Raw genomic sequence first — 19,946 nt, 5'->3', positions numbered from 1 at the left:
AAGATTGGGAAGCTTTTGCTGATAATACCCGATTGTATCCTAATGATAATGATTGTAGGGTTATGATTAATGACTTTGTGTAAAGTCAAAATATATAAACGTAAAACTTGTTTATTGAAAATAATGAATAACGCGAGCTCATTTAGGTAGGGTTAAGGTTCAGTTGTGGGCAGGTCATGAAGAATATGATTTTAGACATGGAGAAAATAACTCAGTTTTGAATTAATTTTGAGCGTATTAAAAAATCACCAATTACATCTTATCAATTCCTATAAATATCTGTAGGTCATTGTGTTGGTCAAGATCGTTTTAACTATGTTCTACTTAAAAAGAAAAATATTGTACTTATCACATTTTTTTATGATGATGACACCATTTCTAATTAGAGTGAAGTCCAAGGTCTAGGACGTAATGATTTTTGAAGTTATAAAAATACAGTATACCCGTACCGCACAAATCTTCCTACATGGTAAGAGGCCTGTGCCCAGAAGTGGGACATCTACAGGATGGTATTATATAGCCCAAAACTGAATTAGATCTGCACCTCAAGGGTAAAATCCGAAACACGTAATCCGAGAACTTGACTGTCTGTTAGTTCCTCCTGTAGGTATTCCTTTACCACAATTTTTTGTTTAAAGGCGACTTCCCACTACACCTTTAAATGCCATGACCGTGCTATGAACGTGTCAGGCAAAAAAGTATTCTCGGTATTAAAAAGTATGAGACCAGCACACTAGCCCGTTCCGTTACCGTCGCCTTTTTAATACAGAGAATATATAATATTTTTTTTCCTGACACGTTCATAGCACGGTCATGGTATGGAACGGTGTATTAGGCAGACTCCTTTAAGGTTGAATTTTTCGCCAATCTATCTTGGCACAACCCAGTCTAGCCGCAAGCCGTTACTTGCTTGTTTTAATTCCTCCGAAGTGCAGGTGTTCGTACATTTAGACCTATTGATTATGACTAGTCATATTATTATTTATTTACATTGGAACTAATAACTGTTATGATGTCCGGGTGCAGTTTGGCCCGCGACACCGGCGGTTAAGGACTTCATTTGTGTTATATAGTACTTCCGGAAACTTCCGGTGAGTGTTCAGTGTTACCTACTTATTTTTAGAAAAGTCTATCTAGAGCTTTCTAGGGCTTAACCAAAAGTAAACATTATTTTTTGTATGTTACCATACAGTTTCAAAATATAGCCCGGTCCTGATTTAAATTTTCCTTCTCTAGATAAACGTAAACCATTTTGTATATTAGTTTCTTCCGTACCAACAATAATTTTGTCAACAACAAAATACTGGGCTCAATTCAAGAGAATAAATAACACACATATTAGATAGAAAAATAAATTATTTCAATTTTGCCAAATTATGATTCAAAAGATTTGTAAAATGTTTTAATAAAAAAGGAACCTTAACTTTCTACTTATTTTTTTTTTAATTATTGTATTGTTACAAAAACTTAACTAGTCCAAAACTCTTAGACCTATTTCCGTATAAAATAGTAAAGAAACATTAATAAGTAAGACAATAAACATTTTTAAAATCAGTTAAAAATAGAACCATTTGCCTAATAAAATGATCTCTCTCTGTCCGAAGAAAATTGTAAAACAAAACCTGAAGCGGGGAACATCGTAACAGAAAGCTTTCAACCAGGTACAAATAAAATTTTCCGATACCAACAACAAGCAGGCAATAATAATATTCAACAAACAACGAGCAAAAAAAAGAGCAAAAGGAACAAAATGAGGAAGTAAAAAAATATGCGGAAAAATAAAATATACGAGTTTAACAATTAAGAAAAAAAGAAGAGCAACATAGCGGATAATGACGCAGCAAGTAGGTTTAAACTTGTTAAAAATAAAGGTTTCCGATACAAATGGGGTATAAGTGACAATAATTTTGTGGAACAAACCAATGAGTGTGAAATAGCTGGGAAAACAGAGACGTTTCGTCCTACGATCGGGCACAGAATGTCCTATTGCAATTCAACAGTTGGTCGCGCGGACCAAGTAGCGTCGGCACGAAAATGTTCTGTGAGATTTTTAAGGAAATGATTTTTTTCTTTTCACATATTGAGGACCGCGTACCAAAAGTCATTAGAGGCAGTAATGCTAAGTACCTTTTTCGCCTACTAAAAATAAAAACTTGGCACTTGATTTTGATCTTTAACAGTATCTGCATACAGTAGGTATTTGATTAAATTAACAACGGATTAAAGGCAAGAGACCACATAGTTGTGGTAAAAAGTGTGTTTTTTTAAAACTAATTGTTTGCCTTTCAATTAAAATATTAATCGTAATGTAGAAACGCACAAAGTGGTTCATATTAGAATAACATAGACTTTCGCAAGGATATGATAATTTAAGATAATAAATTCATATTAATAGTTGAGAAACTCACGAACTTGAATAATATTTGAAGTACAAGCATAGGTGGTTCTCTGACTTGAATCAAGTTCACATGTTGAAAGAATATGCTTCAATGCTCAATGCATTTAGGAGTGGGGTTAGGGTCCTTACTCCTAATAGATTGGAAGTAACAAAAAAAGTATTTCATACGTCTCCTTTTAACTACTTCTGATTAATTTTGTTTTGGGTTTCAAGACATTCAATCGTTCCCTGGGACACTACGAGCGTTAGTGCGGAATGGTTTTCCCTGGCAATCATTGTTGATCCTGGTACACAGGAGTTGCAATGATGGGTAAGGTGACAGGCTTGTTCCATTTATTATGAGACAAGCCTGTCACCCAGTCACAGTTACCCAGGTCCAAAACACGATTTTGTAACAGAAATATGTAGTTGGCCTGAACTTCCAACTGCTTCATTAGCAGCATGATCCCTATATCAGTGTGGTCTCTCATAGCACTAAGTATAGGTCTACCTTTTTCATGCTGTTTTTACATTTAGCACGTCTATTATTGAAGCATTTTCCACAAGCTTTTAGCAATAATCATCACCCCAAAGAACTTTTTGTCATTTTTAATTTGCCTTTCCGCTGAATAAGTATATTTTCTAATAGAACGCATGTTCACAGGAGTTAATTTTCAATAATTAGGTGATGCTCATGCCAAAGTTTTCAAAAATCGGCACTTTACCAAGTGATGTTCTAAAATGTTTATTTATCTCTACATTAAAATTGCCAGTTGCCAAGACAGGATGGCACAATTGCCGTTTGTAAATAAGTCTGAAACTAGTCGTGCGATTCCAAAAATGGTTAAAGTGGATAGTTCATCAAATAGGAAATTCTAACTCAGAAAGTCATCTGGTTTTAGTCAGTAAAACTCTGACACTTCCTTCCCTCAACCCAAAGCATTTAGCAGGAGTCATTTTACAACTTCCAATCCAGAAAAAAAGACAGTCTTCAACCAATGATTTTATCTTAAACCAGTGATTCAGAAAATGCGAATAAAACAAATATGTTCAAATTCTTACGTCAAAAGTGCATGAATTGAGTCAAACTTGCATACGTCAATGCAGGCTAAAGATCGCATATAATTAACAAAGTTTGTTCAAACTTGGTTGCTAATGGGCCAATGATGAATTGGAATAGAACGGGCTAGACCGGGTTATCATCTATAGTAACAGATATTGGATATAAATAGAATGCTGATAGTGGTGTAGCACGAGAATTTAAAATCCTTTTCAAGGGTTAAGGTCAAACGACCTTTATACTACATGGATTGCAGAACAAGGATGTGGATGTTATTTTAAAACTTAATGATTCAATACAGTAATAGTTTGTTGGTGTATTGTTATATGTGTGGATTGGTTTATTGTCTAGTTCAGGTAAAATATGGTTGGGAGGTCAAATATTTACGCAAAGTTTAAGTAGTTTTTAACGGTTTACTCATGGGCCTTTTCAGAATCTTTTAAATATATTCAGATTGATTGCTGTACTGTGTGCTGATGCAGCAGCCATAAATCATGCAATCCTTAAACAGTTTATTCCTATTCCTATAAATTAGCTGTATGAAAGTTATTGTACCAAAACAAGTCATCATCAACCCATCATACTTGGACTCGATGGACTGCCAAATCATAGTCTTCCAATCTTTACGTATGTGCGTATTACAAAATAAAGGGTGGGTGATGCGAGGAGCTGTCTGTAAAAGAATACTTGACGTTCAAAAAGTGCTTTTTTGTAGCGTATTTTGAATAAAAGGATCTTTGAACTATTACTTCCTCAAACGGTTAAGGGAAAGACCGTAAGGAATCCGGTCCGTCGAATAATGTCAAGGGAGTGTTAAGCCACGTGAGAGGCCCACGGGCGATGGGAAACAGGTTGTACATGAACCATACCATATGAGATGATGCTAATACCTTGTATTAGCGTCAATTGCAGATCCTTTGCTCAAAAAATTTTGATGTTATCGAACATATGAATGAGTTGGGAAGTTCTTTATTTGGAATATAAAGTGCGATGGTAGAAAATGTTTAATTTTCTTTGCTACAAGTAATAAGGTCATTGGCAAATGACTAAAAAATATAGCTCTAAACAATAGAATGAACCTCTTTCGGACAATCGACATTTAAGTCTTCTCAAAAAGACTAATGAACTTTATGAATTAAACAACTTTTATAAAGTTCGATACAGTATTACAATAGACTGTGGAGATAATTAAAAAATAAGAAATCAATACTTAACTTTTTAAATCTTATACAACTTAGAATATGATTAAGAATAAATTCGGTACGGAGTGTGCAACACGCTGACAAGAGGACGAAAAAAAAACCTTAAATAGGCGAGTTGGTTGATGATAAATGTAAGTCAAAATACTATTACACACCCAAAGTTGGTTAAAAATTTAAATGTGATTAATGTATAAAAAAAAAAATGGATTTGTTTTGATGAATAATTTCTTTTAATATAATATTTAATTCAAGAAAATAATTATAATGAAAAATGGACATTGTATATTAATTCATACTTGTTGTTTATTTTTATTTTTTTGTAATAATTTATTTCATTTTGTATTTGAATTTAATACTTTTTGCTGTGCCCTACTGGGTCCATAATTGAACCTAGCTATAAGCCTAATATAAGATCTGTAAAACTGACACCTGTACCTATAGGTTGGATATCAATCCCCTATCCATAAAAATTGGTTTATGCCTTAAGACACTCTTACACGGCGGCACCGGTACACTGGTACAACAAATGTGCATAGTTTTTAAGTCGTGAGTCGTTGTTAATACTTTTACTTTCTAAGCTTTAGATTTAGTGTCCAATAATTTGTCACAGTATTTACGTATCGCCCATTGAGACAAATATTTGCTCGTTATTTTAAGTATATTTCATTTTCTTTTCACTGACCTGAATACCTGACAGTAATAACTTTCCTAAGATTTTAATAACGTCAAATATTTACGTTACCTTTTGTTTAAATATTTCGATTAAAATGTTGTTAACTTTGGTTTCCTAATTTTTTTACTGTCATTTATTTTTAATATTCTTCAATTTACAATTAAAACAATATGGTAATTATTACTAACATAAAACTGTACCACATCTAGGAAAAAGCCCTCCCTACCCGTCTTCCACATGTCTCACATATAAGCATAAAGAAACCGAGTCCGTAAAGTAAAATTAATATTTCTATATCCATGTAAACTTGTTCTGCCGTCGGTACAGTCACCGCGTCAACCGGCACTCCGTATAAAAGCGTCGTGTCGACTACGGACACATCACAACTACTCCAAGTACCATCCGGTAAACAACTTTGTATGCGACTGTACATGTATCAGTGATTACTAAAGTGATTAGTTTTCATTTTATTTTACATTTTGTTATGCTGTGATCTGTTTGATAAGGTAAGTTTGTATATTTAAGTTTAGGTAGATTAAGGCTTTATAGGGTTTGGATTTTTTTGTTACGTTTTGCGAGTTTTTTTAAATATGCACAAAAATAAGTCTGGAATAAAATCCGAAAATCAATAGCAAATAAATGAAAATTATGATATGATTAATTTTGTGCAAAATTATTTCATTTTGATCAGTGAAAATTGTATCCGATTCTCATTAAAGTAAAAATTATGAATTTATCAAGTGTGCCTTGGATAAATATATTTTGGGAATAATTATTATCTATGTGGATACGTCTATGAACTATTAAAACAATCTATTCCCTTACAATCTTCTCGTTAAAGCGGTTGTAACACATTTTACGACTGTTTTATTCACTCCAGTAAAGGTCCAGTGAGATATTCATAATTTTATAGGAATTGATATGACTGTACATATTAGGAAACTTGTTATACAATAATTTGTAATCTAATAGATTTGGGTAAACGAGAGAAAAAATTAAAATACTGGAGATAAATTTAGATTTCAATTATAGTTAATTTTCATTTTTTTTCGGATAGACCTATAGAACAAATATGCGGATTTTCCATTATTCATAAAATAGAAAAAAAAAATAGAAACAATTTTTAAGCGTTTCAAACTCCTCACGTTATCATTATTTACGAAAAAATAATATTTTTGTTATATAATACACTGGTGGTTGAAACTCAAAGAAAATCCTGAAATACCGTAATTGCTACAAAATCGTAGCTCGTAGCAAAGCTACGAATTTTGCTCACTCTTAATTTACAAGAGAATTCTAGGAATGACTTTAAAAAATCTCGAATTCGGATTCCGTAGCAAGCGTATGTAGCAATATCTAATTTAAAATAGAAATTTAATTATGAATATTTCAATAGCTTTTCGCTATTTCCAAATCCGTAAACTTTTGAGAACAGGTTTACTGTCAAAACCTATTCAAAGAGCCTTAAAAATCGTATTGCTTGAACATCATAATAATGACAATGCAGGGGCACGTCTTTCTCCTTTACAACTACTATCATAAATAATGCCATTACGGTGACCTATAGCTGTTTGTTCAAACTCTCCTATTGTCTGCAGCTTAATGACAAAATCGTTAAAGTGCATTTGAATCAGTTCCCTATTTCGACGTAAAAAATACGATAATTACGCGATAGGCGATATTCCATCGCCAGGAATAGTTATTTTTATTATTTTACCAGTTATTAGTGTATTAATAACAATAAAGAAAGTAATTTTAAATTCTTTAAGAATTTTGCATAGTGCATTTGATGAGATTAAAAAAGAATACAGGAAGATTTCCCAGTTTTCATTTAAAATTCTTGGTTTTAAATCCATTAGACTACTTGAGAAATTTTCAAGACCGCAAGACGCAGAAAGTATAAACTTTTCGGAGAGCGGAACCACATCCGCTGAAAATGTACTTAAATTTACATGAAAAACAAAAAATAAATGTTTAGGATGAAGAAACTGCATAACAAGATAAATTCTGTGAAGAAATTCTCACTCATAGAAACGTAATTTAAAACAAATATTTAATTTTGACGACCAGAAAATAGTAAAACATACGTAGACGAAATGCCCAGGCAAGCAATAACCAAGATTTGGCTTAATACATTATCTAACGATGATTAATTTATACTCCTCGTCAAATTGACACCGCATTTTAAACAAATACCCATTTAATTTCGGCAACAATAATAGAGCGTATCACTAAATCCAAACACTTGATATTAAATTAAAATAAACGAATAATTTTCTAGACATATACCCTTACTAATACAAACTAGATGATCTGTAATTGATCCGGCTACCTTTAATGCAGGAAGCCGACCCGAGGCGAATCCTTCGACTAGCCAGATCATTTTACATAGTCATAGTAAACGAAAATAACAATCTCGAACCGTATTTAGCTTATCTTCTTGAAAAGGAGGCTAGGTTGTAGAATATAGATTTCGAAATAGGTATACAAAGTTCAAGTCGCGATGATTTCAGTTATCTTCTCTACGAGTTGACAGAGCTTTACGCAACCACCTTAGAGTGAATGCAGGATTCATTTGTACATGTGAGTTTCTTTGTTTCACCAGAACTATTGAATATCTACTCTGATTTTGTATGCAGGTCACACTGGCCCAAATTATTTGCTATAAATAATATCTTTATTACAAGAAAGACTAAACAATCAAGTGCCTTATTAACTTCGTTCATCAGATACTGGCAGTTGAATAACAACCAGAAAGATAGGCTTAAGAAACGCTTCCGTTCGCATTTTCATGTAAAAAATCTTAAAATTAAAATTGATAATTGACAAATTTACTTGACTCCCATTAAACAAACTTGGCCTTCACAAACATAATAATCCCATTGAAGGGCGCCGGCAGAGGAACCGCGAAAACTTGTCAAAGTTACTCAACAAGTCATACATCTCACAATGTTTCATTATGCAAAAGATAATTTGATCAATTTCCATTTTTCGAAAACTTGCTTCTCCTATCCGCCCACCACGTTGGGGCCTGTGCACATAGTCGTTGATTTTCAGTTAAGGCATATGATGCTGAAAATAAGTAATTTTGATACCACCTGTAGCTAAACTTATTACACTACGAACAAAGCCTTCGCTTCGTTCGAAATATGAAGGTCAACTGAAACTTGAACAGATAAGGAGTATAAAGCGTGTGGTTTTTGAATAATTAATTGCCATTCATTAAACTCTTTACGTGACGTAAATTCTATGTTTTCTATCTATATGTTTAACCCGCCATATGTGAGGCTAAAAAAAAGAGTTTCTTAAATAAATACAGCGAGAAACGGCATCCTTATAAGCGAGTGAAATGTAATCATGTATTCAAAGTGAATCAAAATTACTTTGAAAATTACCGTCGATCGAAGTCAGGCCCAGAGAAGGTCGCATTTCTATATGATGCCTTAATAAATGTCAATAAAATTTATCATCATAATAAACAGTCTTGAATGCCTATAACTGGCCCATAGTTGTAAAAATCTTTTGTCGTCTCTTGAGGTACGAAGTTTGTTGAGAATTATTAGGAGCAGCGGTTTGGTTTTGGGGTACGCGCTTACTTCAAGATTTAAAGCTTGAGTCGTGTATACTGTCTTTTTTTTATCTACCCCTCTGTGACCCACTGCTGGGCAGAGGCCTCCCTCAAATCCTTCCACTGTCTTAGTCCAGCTTATTTGTAGAAGTTCCTTCGCGCTCATAGGACCATAAGGGCGTTATGCCGCTGAGCTGCTCATATGCGCATACAAAACGCAAGTGTGAAACCGGCCTAGGATGGTTATGTTTGACTGCAAAAGTTTAAATTCACTTGAACTTGAAGACGTTTTGAGCCTCCAAATGGTGCGATAGGCGGTATTTAATCAGACATAGGTGCTTTATAATATCATTCTGTGTTTCTCAAAACGTTTTTAAACAATTTGAAATATTTGCTTTTCCATGACTTGTAGGCCTTCTCCAAAAAGCTTTATTGACTAGTAGTTTTTAAAACAAAAAACACCGCAAAACCAATAATAAACTCACACTTCACAGTTTTTTTTCCCGGCAAAATGTCAGCCATTTTGAATTCGAATAACAAAACGGAGGAATTTTACCAAAAAATGCAGTTCGTCAAAGAGACCTAAACAAAGCTTTAGGTTCCAATATTGGGGCTTACTTTTAAAGGAATAATAGATTTTATTGAAAACTAAACAATGGAATAGAAATAACAGCACAGGCTGAATGGAACAAAGTTTGCTTTGACGTGAACACGCAGATATATTATCACTTGTTTCCCGACATACAGACGTATATCGGAAGTATTTGTTTCAACATTTATCCATTTGTAACGTCCAGATCTACGAGATTTCTTTCTAATAAGTACTTCTTTTTTCCTTGTATAGCGTAAGGAGTTATATTTTTAGAAAGTACGTTTTTTAGGCAAACTTTAACCACGGCTTGAGGGTAAAACAAAATATGAGGAGTCGATAGCTTCGTCTAAATGTTGTGGAACCATTAAAAAAAACAGCGATTTTTGGTGTCGTATATTTTTTTTTAATATTCGTCCTTCTAGTTAGACGTATCGAGTTCGGTTCCAAAAGATCTTTACTTAACGCCGTGACCTTTAAAATTCATCTAATTCGTTCTTCGAACCGACAACACAGCAATAATAAATACACCACTTATAATTTGTGAGTCTATCTTACATGTAACAAGACCCCTCTATAAGCCCAGTGCAAGAATATCCCACACATTTGTACGCACTAACGTCTACATTATTTTATACGAGTTTTTCGCAATAAATAAATATAATTATGTTACTTCGCATTTGTGTCGTTGTGTATCAATGCGTATGTAATTGACACGTTACGTTATCTTTAATAGAAACAATAGCTGAATGAATTATATTATTTGTTACTGCAATAACGTTTTATTTTAATGCTGTCTGATTATCTTTGAGTATAAATGTTGAAAGAAAACATATTTTTTTTGTTTTGTTATTATTTAGATATTTATCAACAGCAATAAATCAATTAATTATAACGCATAATTATAGATATTTTGCCTAGCCACGTCAAAGTTCTCAGATTATTTAAAGCCACAGAATGATGAAATCGGCAAGATGGAAAGCCATATAGCTGGTTTAGTCTTAGGATTGCCAACCACTACATTTTAATGAGAGGGAAAATGCTCTACGCCTTGTAGCACACGGTCTCGCTTTGGTAACTGCAACCTTAATTTACAGCCCTTCTGGACTTACTTAATCATATTTCGTCAGCCTCCATTAAATACACAAGCATATAAATATTTATTTTCTATCTTCTTCTCGGAAAAAAAAAATATTAAATATCCACATCTTTGACATTCCGGGTCACAGAAATTATACGTCGGTAGCACTAATTGCCGACGATCCCAAATGCTGTTTATATCTCAAAGGATACGTCCTTAATAGTTTCAAATATAATATTCTGTCTATATGGCGGAGGGTCCTAAAATAATATGTCAAATAAATATATCTGTAAGTAGGTATCTATCTTATTTGTTAAAGTAAAATTATGTATCTTGGATTAGGTAATAAACGAACAAACGTCTTTAAATTTAAATTAATTTACCAACACCTAAAATAGGCCTTTAAAACCTACATTATTTTTATCATTGTTTAAACATCGTGGTTGTTGACTATACTTACAAAAATTTGATTATAGTAAGAAAATAAAATTTAAACTATTACGGTCAAGTACATACTTTCAGGAAGGGATTCAAATATTTCATCTGGATACTAGCAAAAAATATATAGAAAAAAAAAAACAAAAGTCAAAATGCCACCCACATAAATAACAAGTATCTGACAAGCAAATCCGCTTTCAATGTTAGTATACCACCTTCACATGAGATAACTACCAAATATAATTACAATTATACTCAAATAACTATCCATAATATATGTTTTCGTAATGAATATAAACGAGAACGTATCAACATAACATCTGACATCAAAGTTAATACTACCCTCATTTATTACATTATCTTTCTTTACGTGAAATCAAAATGGCGGAATTAGATTATTATAATACGTAGGTGAGTTAGTTTGTGGATCCTAAATAAACAGCTGAACGTTAGTTAGTTTTCGGGGCAGTGAAATCACCTTTCGTAAGACTGTTTCTAGATGTAGAAGCGAGATGCCAATAGCACCGTTTAGTCCTTTGTCTCGCTTCCACAAATACAATTGCTTCACTATAAGATTGTGATAGGACCCTTAGCCCGATATTTCTAAGGCTTTATGAAAGGATTTGGTGTTTGGAGGTGGCAATGAAATGTGTAATTGTGTATGAGTATCGATAACTTTTGTTTAGGATGTAATTGCATGTTAGAGGTTTTATTTGACACTTATTAAATTGTTGGTACTGTTGTAGATGACGGAAAAATTTGGTAAGTGATCCAGCTTGTTATCAGAAATAATGTTGTGTGTCTTGACAAAAGCTTCTAACATATAATTTTTAAACGTCTTCTGACGTGACCCTTAAAAATGTCAATGGTGGTTTTGTCTCAATGATTTCTGTTCACTAATTTAAGCAAATGAAAATATGTTTGTATTACGTATCTGATTCTATAAGTACTTATGACCTATGACTTTTCCAACGTTCTTTCCACTTACAAGCATATCTCCGATAGAAACACTAGGTAGGTTGGAGGTATATCAATCATAAGAATTCCGAATCCGAATTCCGGACCAAAATTGCATCAAAACAGATGATAAAGAACGCATAGGAGATAAACAGATAAACAAACAAAGAAACAAACGTGCCGTGTTGTTGTAATTTAAGCAATGCGTGCGTTGAAATACAGTCGAAATCGATACCATTTTTTCTTTTTCAGGGGTAATAATTTATTAGTTAGGCGATCGATCATTTCTTTTTAAAGTTCCGTACCTAAAGGGTACACGAGACCCTATTGCTAAGGCTTCCATGACTATGTCTCTGTCAGAGTAGGCTGAACGTCGGGAGCCCTGATAGCGTCAGTTGAAATCTTTATTAATAAAACAGATTATTTAGGGGGCTTAAGATGATTATTTAATATGAAAAATATTGTTATAAGCTGTTGCACGGAACCTCTGTGTGGGGGTGCTGGCTGGCACTTGGGCGGTTTTTTACTAAATCCTTCCCCGTTTATCCAGTTTGGATGTCACGATTAATTAATTTTATCGATATAAAATATGGCCAGTGGGATATTTGAGTTCAAATGTACTTGGAAAGAGTATTATCACCTGATACAACATATGATTAAGAAGTATTATGTAAACGAAAACGAAAATTGAAAATCTTAGCTTATTTTATTACTTCATAGTCTCAAAGGACGCTAATATTATGATGTTTTTATTTAGTTGCCGAGAATGCCATACGAGTAACATCTGAATCGGTTCAGCGAGATTAAGAAAAAGGTTCCATAAAGCGTAACAAATAGACAGAGATTTACAGATACAGATAATGATAAACATGTCTCAAAATTAAAAATTCAATCAGTTTAAAATCGCCAATGCGAAGAAGCGAGAAATAGATATTATTTAATCAAAATCAAAAAACTTATTTCCCCATACCCATAGGATATTGCGCAACAGACAAAATCTCAACATAAAATATCTTAATGGATCATAACGAAGTTATCCCAAAACATTAGCGAAAACCCGCAAAAATACCTTTTAAAATGTAATTTTCAAACCCAACTCGAATTCACAAAGGAATTGAATTTTAAAGTTTCCCAACTGATAATTTAAGAACGAGTTAACGAATTTAAAATACGTGATCAGTGTTAAGAATTCAAAGATTTATAGTGGTCATAAAAATGATATTCAAGATATAAAAACTGTGACTTCTACTGAGGAAATAGGGAAAAACAAGTCGTGTTCATCTTAATGTTTCCAACTTATTGAGTCTAGCTAGTGCTGTGTGCATGTTAGAGCCAGTAGTGATGCGTAAGGTTCAAACTCAGACCACATTATTGTTGAGCTAGACGCACTTTATATCCATTAACTTTCACAAAACGTTCACAAACTTTTCGGCAGTTCTAACCACGACAGCTTCACGACAGTTTCACGTTCGCACGGTTTCGAAGGGGTAAAAATGAAATTATTGCTCACGTTCGAAGTCTGTCTTCGAACCTGATTTCAGAGTCTGAAACAACCTGTTTCCTACCCGAAAAGTAAATATGTCTGTGGTTGCAATTCTCCGGATTTAATTGAGCACGGCCTAAAGGTTGTTGTTTAAAAATTTATAATTAAAAGTAATTTATTCAAATTAGGCTAAAAAGTGGCACTTTATGACCGTCTAACATACATTCTCTAGTCGCCCACACTCCACCGCTTCCTAAGTACTCCTGCTGTGGAAAGGTAGACGGAAAATAATTTGGTTCAACCATATTTTTTCCCATATTACGCTAGGATTTGATAGCTAAATAACAAGAAAGCAGAGATCTGTTAACGGAAAGTACTTAGATAGATAGAATATTCTATCGCTTACCTAGGACTAGACGTTCATTATCAATGCAGATGTTTTTATTAAACACCTGGTAGTTATTGTTCTTTTATCAATGTGCTGTAGTTAAGATTAAGTAGGGAATATGAATAGTGATCAATAAGGTAAAGACGAGAGGTATCTTTGGGTATGGATGACGAAGAAATGTGTTAAACAGCGTTTTAAAGAGTTGGGATAAAACATCGTTTCAGTACGTAAATGAGTACCTTTCTTGCAAAGAGCAATGGTTACAGAGAAACAAATGGGTTAACCGCAGTAACACCAGCTTATAAGAGTCCCACTGCCGGGCATCGGTATCTTCTCATATTGGGTAGCTAAGAGGGTAGGCACGCTAGCTAACTTTGAGCGGGAGCTAACATATTCCAATATGGAAACCAGCTTTTCTCCACCGTGGTGTTTTAGATAAAGAAAGTACAGATCCACCACATAGTTACCATAAGAACTACAAATATGTATATGCTTAAGTGGTGGATCTCTTCTTCCTCTGATCTGTTGATCCTGGATCAAATTTCTATGAGAATTGTAGTTATTTTTTTATTGAAATATAAAGTAGGTAACCAATGTTAAACCCTATGAAAGAAATTGGGCCTACTATTCAAAATTACCAGGTTATATTTTTTCTATGAAAATTTTAGTATTTTTATATAGGCTACAAACTTTACAAGGTTATTAATTTTTGGGCATGAAATCGGTAGGTATTTAAATAAGGCCCGGGGTACGCCTAGGTGCCCACTATCTAAATCTAACTTATTTATTTGCTGCCTTAATAATAATCAAAAATCATAAAACTTTCAAACAAGAAATGCGAGGTGCCTATTTTCTTTTTCTTTTGAAAAAGCAATCTTGTATGACTGTAAAATGTATAACGATGAAACCTACTAGTATTAAAGTTGAACTATCTAAGTACATTGTCTAGTATTCAAATGCTTCAAGACATCTAAACATTGACAAAGCTTCGCATTAAAATTCTAAACAGATTCTAGAATCAAATGTTTCACTACAAAGAGCATTTTGAAATAAATTCTTTTAGATTTTAATTTTAATAGGTTTTCTATTTTACAGTTAGCTTCAAACCTTCTGAGAGAGTGGGTTTAGCTTCCGGGGAACGAAAGGCCTTTAATTATTTAAACAATAATGGAATAACTCTCGACGGAGTCTGCCTATTTTATATTTTGAAGAAATCTATTTGTGTTAGAATTTCATTTTTAAAAACTGTATAAAGATTTATTTTTTTAACTTACGAAAGTAATCTGAAGCGAAATTTAATTATTTATTAATCCTTTCTGTATTTTAATCTTAACTAGGCAGGTACTACTATTTACTTAGGTACTGACTTACTCAGTACTTATAAATCACATTATAGACAGCTCTATTCTGCTGCTTTAAAAATCCGTTTGCGTTGAACTTTAACACTTAGTGCTTTAATTCAGATATTATCTATGGCATGGGATAAAAAAAAATTATGTACCTATATGCTAAACTAATTTATTATTGAAGCAGGCGATACAGGGTGCTGTCTATGATTATTTTTGTGAAACTAATTTTGATTTGAGTTTTGTATAAGGAAAAAATAATCGTACCAATTTCGTCGCAGTTACAATTGCTCTATTAACTGCCTTATTCAGTAAATATATATGTTATGTAATAGGTGCTTAACTGTCATCAAAGACATACCTACCTGAAACCTGGCGATTTCTAATACAGCTACCTACTTAACAGAACATGACTATAACAATGGCATAATATATGTAGTCTCACCAACACTAACATCAAATGCCAATGTTCTATTTGGTCAAGTAAAAGCTAAGCTAACAATTCGTGTCCGTACCATCCGCACATATTCACTGTTCGACTTCACTCAACCTAAAATATAAGACTGATATTTTGGCTAAGGCTAAACGTTCTTATAGGTCTGTTTGTAGGATAGTTACGATAATAACATCGCTTATGAACAAATACGTAAATGTCTCCAATAGATGGAATCAAGTTGTAAATTTAGGTTTGAAATTTCTGCCATCTAACGAAACCTATGGCCTGTATATATTATAGATGTCTAACTTTACAAAGAGTAAAGTTTATTATTCAATAAGTGCTCAACAAATGAATGTATACTGGACTTGAACCAGCTGTACACCGTGATTTTTTAGTCGTCTTACAAAAGCATCCCAGATCATGTATCCAATGACTAGAACACGTTCATGATAAAAAAAATAGGTATTTATGGGATTTAAATAAATTTAAAATGCAATTTTTATTCAAAATTATGATGCAATTGGTAGTTTTTTAGAAACACAGCTCTGTTGCGAGCGCGGTCCGAGCCTTGTAACAATGGTGAGGTGCGCGGGCGGCGGCGTTTTTATCATTTTTAAGAGTATTTTCAGATTTCTCTTGTTTAATTTTTCTTCGTACTTATTATCTTAGTTGATGATAAAAAAAAAATAATCGCGTCTAGGGGTATTTTACGTCGGATACATTAACTGGGCTCCTTTTGTAAGACGACTAAAACATCACCATGTATAGACCCCGATCTTATCCTTGTATGTAAAGGATTCAATCTCAACTACTTAATAATTTCGACCACGACAAAAAAATACACAGCAACTTTTTTTAACACAAAACTTGTCCTCTTTACAGAACCATGATGCATCATTGGATACTGATCACCTTCTCGTGGTTCGGCACCGTGAGTCTCCAGTACATCAACAACGGCGGCCCGGGCGCGGACATCCTGCTCGACACGATAGACTCCAACCTGCAGTACCCCCTGCCGTACGTCAACTACTTCAATCTACCTCCAACGAGAAATGACTACGAAACCATGCAGAACTCTCCCCATAACGAACAAACCGCTCTTGATGACTCTCAAGCTGACCTCCTAAGGAAGAGACGAAAGGCAGAAGAGAATGAAGAGATTCGGGAAAGGCGCTGGCTTCCAAACTCGGTAGATGCTGACAAAAACCTGTACCTGCAAAATGATGACATGATTGGAAGTCCTTTCGTGATGGGCTTCGCTGGGACAGTAGACGAAAACGCAACCAGTCTACTCGAACCTATGGAGAAGAAGTACTTCAGTCCGTGGGGAGGAAAGAGAGACAAAGCTAGCATCGAACACATGTGGACGTGGAAACGAGCTAGTAACATACGGGAGCCGAGCATGCCGAAACGAGTCCGCTTTAGTCCCTGGGGAGGCAAGCGCAGCGGCCAGATGATCTACAAGCCAGGTTCGAAAAGTTCCAAAATAATTTTCTCGACTACGATACCAGAATTGACAAGAATCGTATCGAATTACTCACCGAACGGTGAACGATTTAACTTCGCAGGTTTCCAATTCATCCCGACCTTGGATAAAAGGCACCCGATCAAGATCTTGGCTTTGAGTACTAAGGCTAATGAAAGGACGTTACGGGACGCATTACCCTTCAAGAGTTTTCTGGAGTCATTACCGAAAATCTTCAAGCCTGGGCATCCGTACCTGGACGTGAACTTTAAGAAGGATGGCAAGAGGAAGGTGAAGTTTAGTGCGTGGGGAGGCAAGCGGTCGCCGCCCATCATCGGGCCTATCTGGACGCCGGCGCCCCAGAACTTGAAGGAATCCACACTAGACACCATCCTCCTCATAAGAAACAGTCAAGACAGGGATGACGCGACGTTAAAGGCTTTGTAATCTGGACGACATGACCACTTCCTCCCGAACTTTGTCTTTGTTGATTACGGTCTACTTTAGATGTAAGTTCCATTATATGTTAGTGCCATATTTGTAACTGATGTTAGAAAATATAAAAAAAATCTTGAAGTTCGGGAGTTCCGTGTCTTTGACGACAGGCTGGGGTCGTCGATGACACTGTACTGATGTAATTGAAATAAGAACTTTGTTATTCCTATTAAAATTTAATGTGCATCTTGTTAGTGAATATAAAAAAGTATTACAATATTAAGAAAGCATTAAAGTTATTTTTCCCCAATCCTATGGTGAACAAATATAAATAAAAATATAAAGTAATCAGAAAGAATTTATTGTTGTTCTTTATTATGGGTACAAGATATGGAGATAGTTATTTGATATAGAATAAACATTGTCTTTTACATTTCCACTGGGTTAACACTAAGGACTATTTAAACTAAGCATAAAAGGTAATTACTGAATATTTTCCAAATCTGATGTTACAATGCACCTAATAAACACCTGAAATAATTAACTATAGTGTAACCATCACTGTCCACAATACGAACCTATTATTAATGAAGTGAATACATTAACTGAGGATAGACAATAAAATTTATACAAAACATAGCATAGCATAGGCAACCTTTTAAATTTACAGATAGTTTATTTTTAATAATTTTCTGATACAATAAGCTTAAGTTACAGATTTTATAATCTTAATATGTAATGATAAATTATTAAATGTTTACACATAGTGGCAGTAATTCATAAAGGCATTTTAAACTCTTAATCTTTTTACTCTGGGTACTAAACTTTCCATTAACACTGATAAGTGTGGTTTCTAATTGGATTAGGGTGTCATATTGGAGGCCATAACAATTGATTATATTATCTGCGACAAAATACAACATTACATTGTAAATATAAGAGAATTAAATCAAAATAAGGAGACTACCTAAATAAATCTTGCATACAATCTGTACTCCCAGAAACCAAAGTAACACTTAAATTAAGCGGTTCTCACAATGATGTGGACTCCAGAGTCAGTTTCGACAGGCCTGCTCAGTTGCCCAATCTTCAATTTAAAAGCCTCTTCCTCAAAGGGAGCCTGCATCTGTCCCCGTCCAAACAAGCCCAAGTCCCCTCCTCGTTTAGCTGACGAGCAGTCCGAGTACTTCGATGCCAGATCAGAGAAAGAAGCGTCATTCGCGACAATTTGCTTGCGGTAGCCTTTAAGTAACTCCAATGCTTCTTCTTTGGTACGAGTTATGTTTTCTTCTCGCCATGATGACGGGCGCCTGCTCTCAGCGTGTTTGACGAGGAGATGGCTGCAGCGGATTTCTCCTGGATCTGCAGGGGCTTCCGGCCTCTCCCACTGGGACTTCTTAGTATACATGTTCAGGAAATAAGTCATTCCTGTGGAACGGCTTGTCCTCATCTCCCATCCTTCGGGCAAAGGGGCCTCGTTGTCCTGACTTGACATTCTGGAATTATGTTTTTAGAGTTTTTGGTCTGTTTACAGTAAGACAATGTTTATTGACCACAGTACAGGTCTATTTTTCTTGTGAAAGTTAAAATCGAAGAGCGATGTAAATACTAGGTACAGTAATGAACAATCTAAATGCAATAATAAAAGATCTCATTGTTCACCATAAAATTAGGAAATAATAACAACTTAGTGAAGTCAATGACGCATTTTCTGAGAAAAACGTATTTTAAACATAAAACTAAAAAAAATAATCTAACTACAGTTACACGATTCTGTTTAAGGGTAAAGGCCTCTTCAAGCTTGCTGCAGAACGTATTTGGGCGGCTACAGCCTTTTTGGCACACATTAAGTTAAATGCATAGGACGGCTACTAATTTTACATAGCTCGGTCAGACGAACAAGTGCATATTTAAACTTTCTTATTATTTACCGATGGAACCTATGGTTTGTATTATGTTTGCTATGCTATTAACGGATTTTGAAGTTATCATGACGAGAGTAGCGTGCTAGATGTTGCAGAAATCTAATATTTTGCACAGCCACGTGTGGTGTGATGAACTTGCAATAATACGTAAAGAATGCTTAAAACTTACCTAGAAACTCCTTTAGAACTGATAATAACTATTAACGAAGGGAGGATCCCGGTGTTTTCTTGAAAATTGGGAATAACAGATAACGAAAGCACTTTTAAGCGAGATTTTTGACAGGACGCCGAGAGCAAGTGTTGTCAGTGGAATGAAGTAAAAAGTTGCAATAGAAAAAAAATCCTTGAAAATCGATAACGAAGATGTCATCATTTTGTTTTAAATGTATTGCTGTGATAAAAACATTATTCCGTACATGTAGGATGTGCAAGATACACAAAACTATCTCATATTCGTACATGAAACCATTTTGTTATCGCAATACTCAGAATATTTTACTATTGATTTTAGTAAAACAAT

General features: G+C 34.3%; 2 protein-coding genes across 5 annotated transcripts in view; one reads left to right on the top strand and one right to left on the bottom strand.

Moving 5' to 3' along the window:
* Positions 1 to 19,797, bottom strand: part of LOC113499248 (putative peptidyl-prolyl cis-trans isomerase dodo) — a 33,198-nt gene extending 13,401 nt beyond the window's left edge. Inside the window, exons 1-2 of one of the 2 annotated variants that reach the window (XM_026879650.1) lie at positions 19,596 to 19,736; positions 17,847 to 18,997 (exon numbers count right to left, since the gene is read on the bottom strand). In XM_026879650.1, the coding sequence (XP_026735451.1) occupies positions 18,523 to 18,996 (474 nt within the window). In that variant the 5' untranslated portion in view covers position 18,997; positions 19,596 to 19,736 and the 3' untranslated portion in view covers positions 17,847 to 18,522. Of the gene's footprint in view, positions 1 to 17,846; positions 18,998 to 19,595 lie in introns of those variants that run through there. The other variant, XM_026879649.1, reaches the window with a different exon arrangement.
* LOC113499247 lies at positions 973 to 17,784 on the top strand. 3 transcript variants are annotated; one of them, XM_026879648.1, is made up of 2 exons: positions 973 to 1,091; positions 16,484 to 17,784. In XM_026879648.1, the coding sequence occupies exon 2, from the start codon at positions 16,488 to 16,490 to the stop codon at positions 17,511 to 17,513; it is 1,026 nt and encodes a 341-aa protein (XP_026735449.1). In that variant the 5' UTR covers positions 973 to 1,091; positions 16,484 to 16,487; the 3' UTR covers positions 17,514 to 17,784. The 3 variants fall into 3 exon arrangements, with proteins under 3 accessions (XP_026735449.1, XP_026735447.1, XP_026735448.1); XM_026879646.1 differs by lacking the exon at positions 973 to 1,091 and adding an exon at positions 5,424 to 5,818; XM_026879647.1 differs by lacking the exon at positions 973 to 1,091 and having other exon boundaries at positions 16,317 to 17,070; positions 17,170 to 17,784.
* Positions 19,798 to 19,946: the final 149 nt, after the last annotated feature.

This window comes from Trichoplusia ni, chromosome 12 (genome assembly GCF_003590095.1).
Source record: "Trichoplusia ni isolate ovarian cell line Hi5 chromosome 12, tn1, whole genome shotgun sequence".
Lineage (NCBI taxonomy): Eukaryota > Metazoa > Arthropoda > Insecta > Lepidoptera > Noctuidae > Trichoplusia > Trichoplusia ni.
Note: the sequence above shows the minus strand (reverse complement) of the source record. Positions and strands in the feature narration are given on the sequence as shown.

Excerpts from the sequence above, each read along its gene's own strand:
- LOC113499247 (XM_026879648.1), top strand. The coding sequence starts at position 16,488 with ATGATGCATCATTGGATACTGATCACCTTCTCGTGGTTCGGCACCGTG.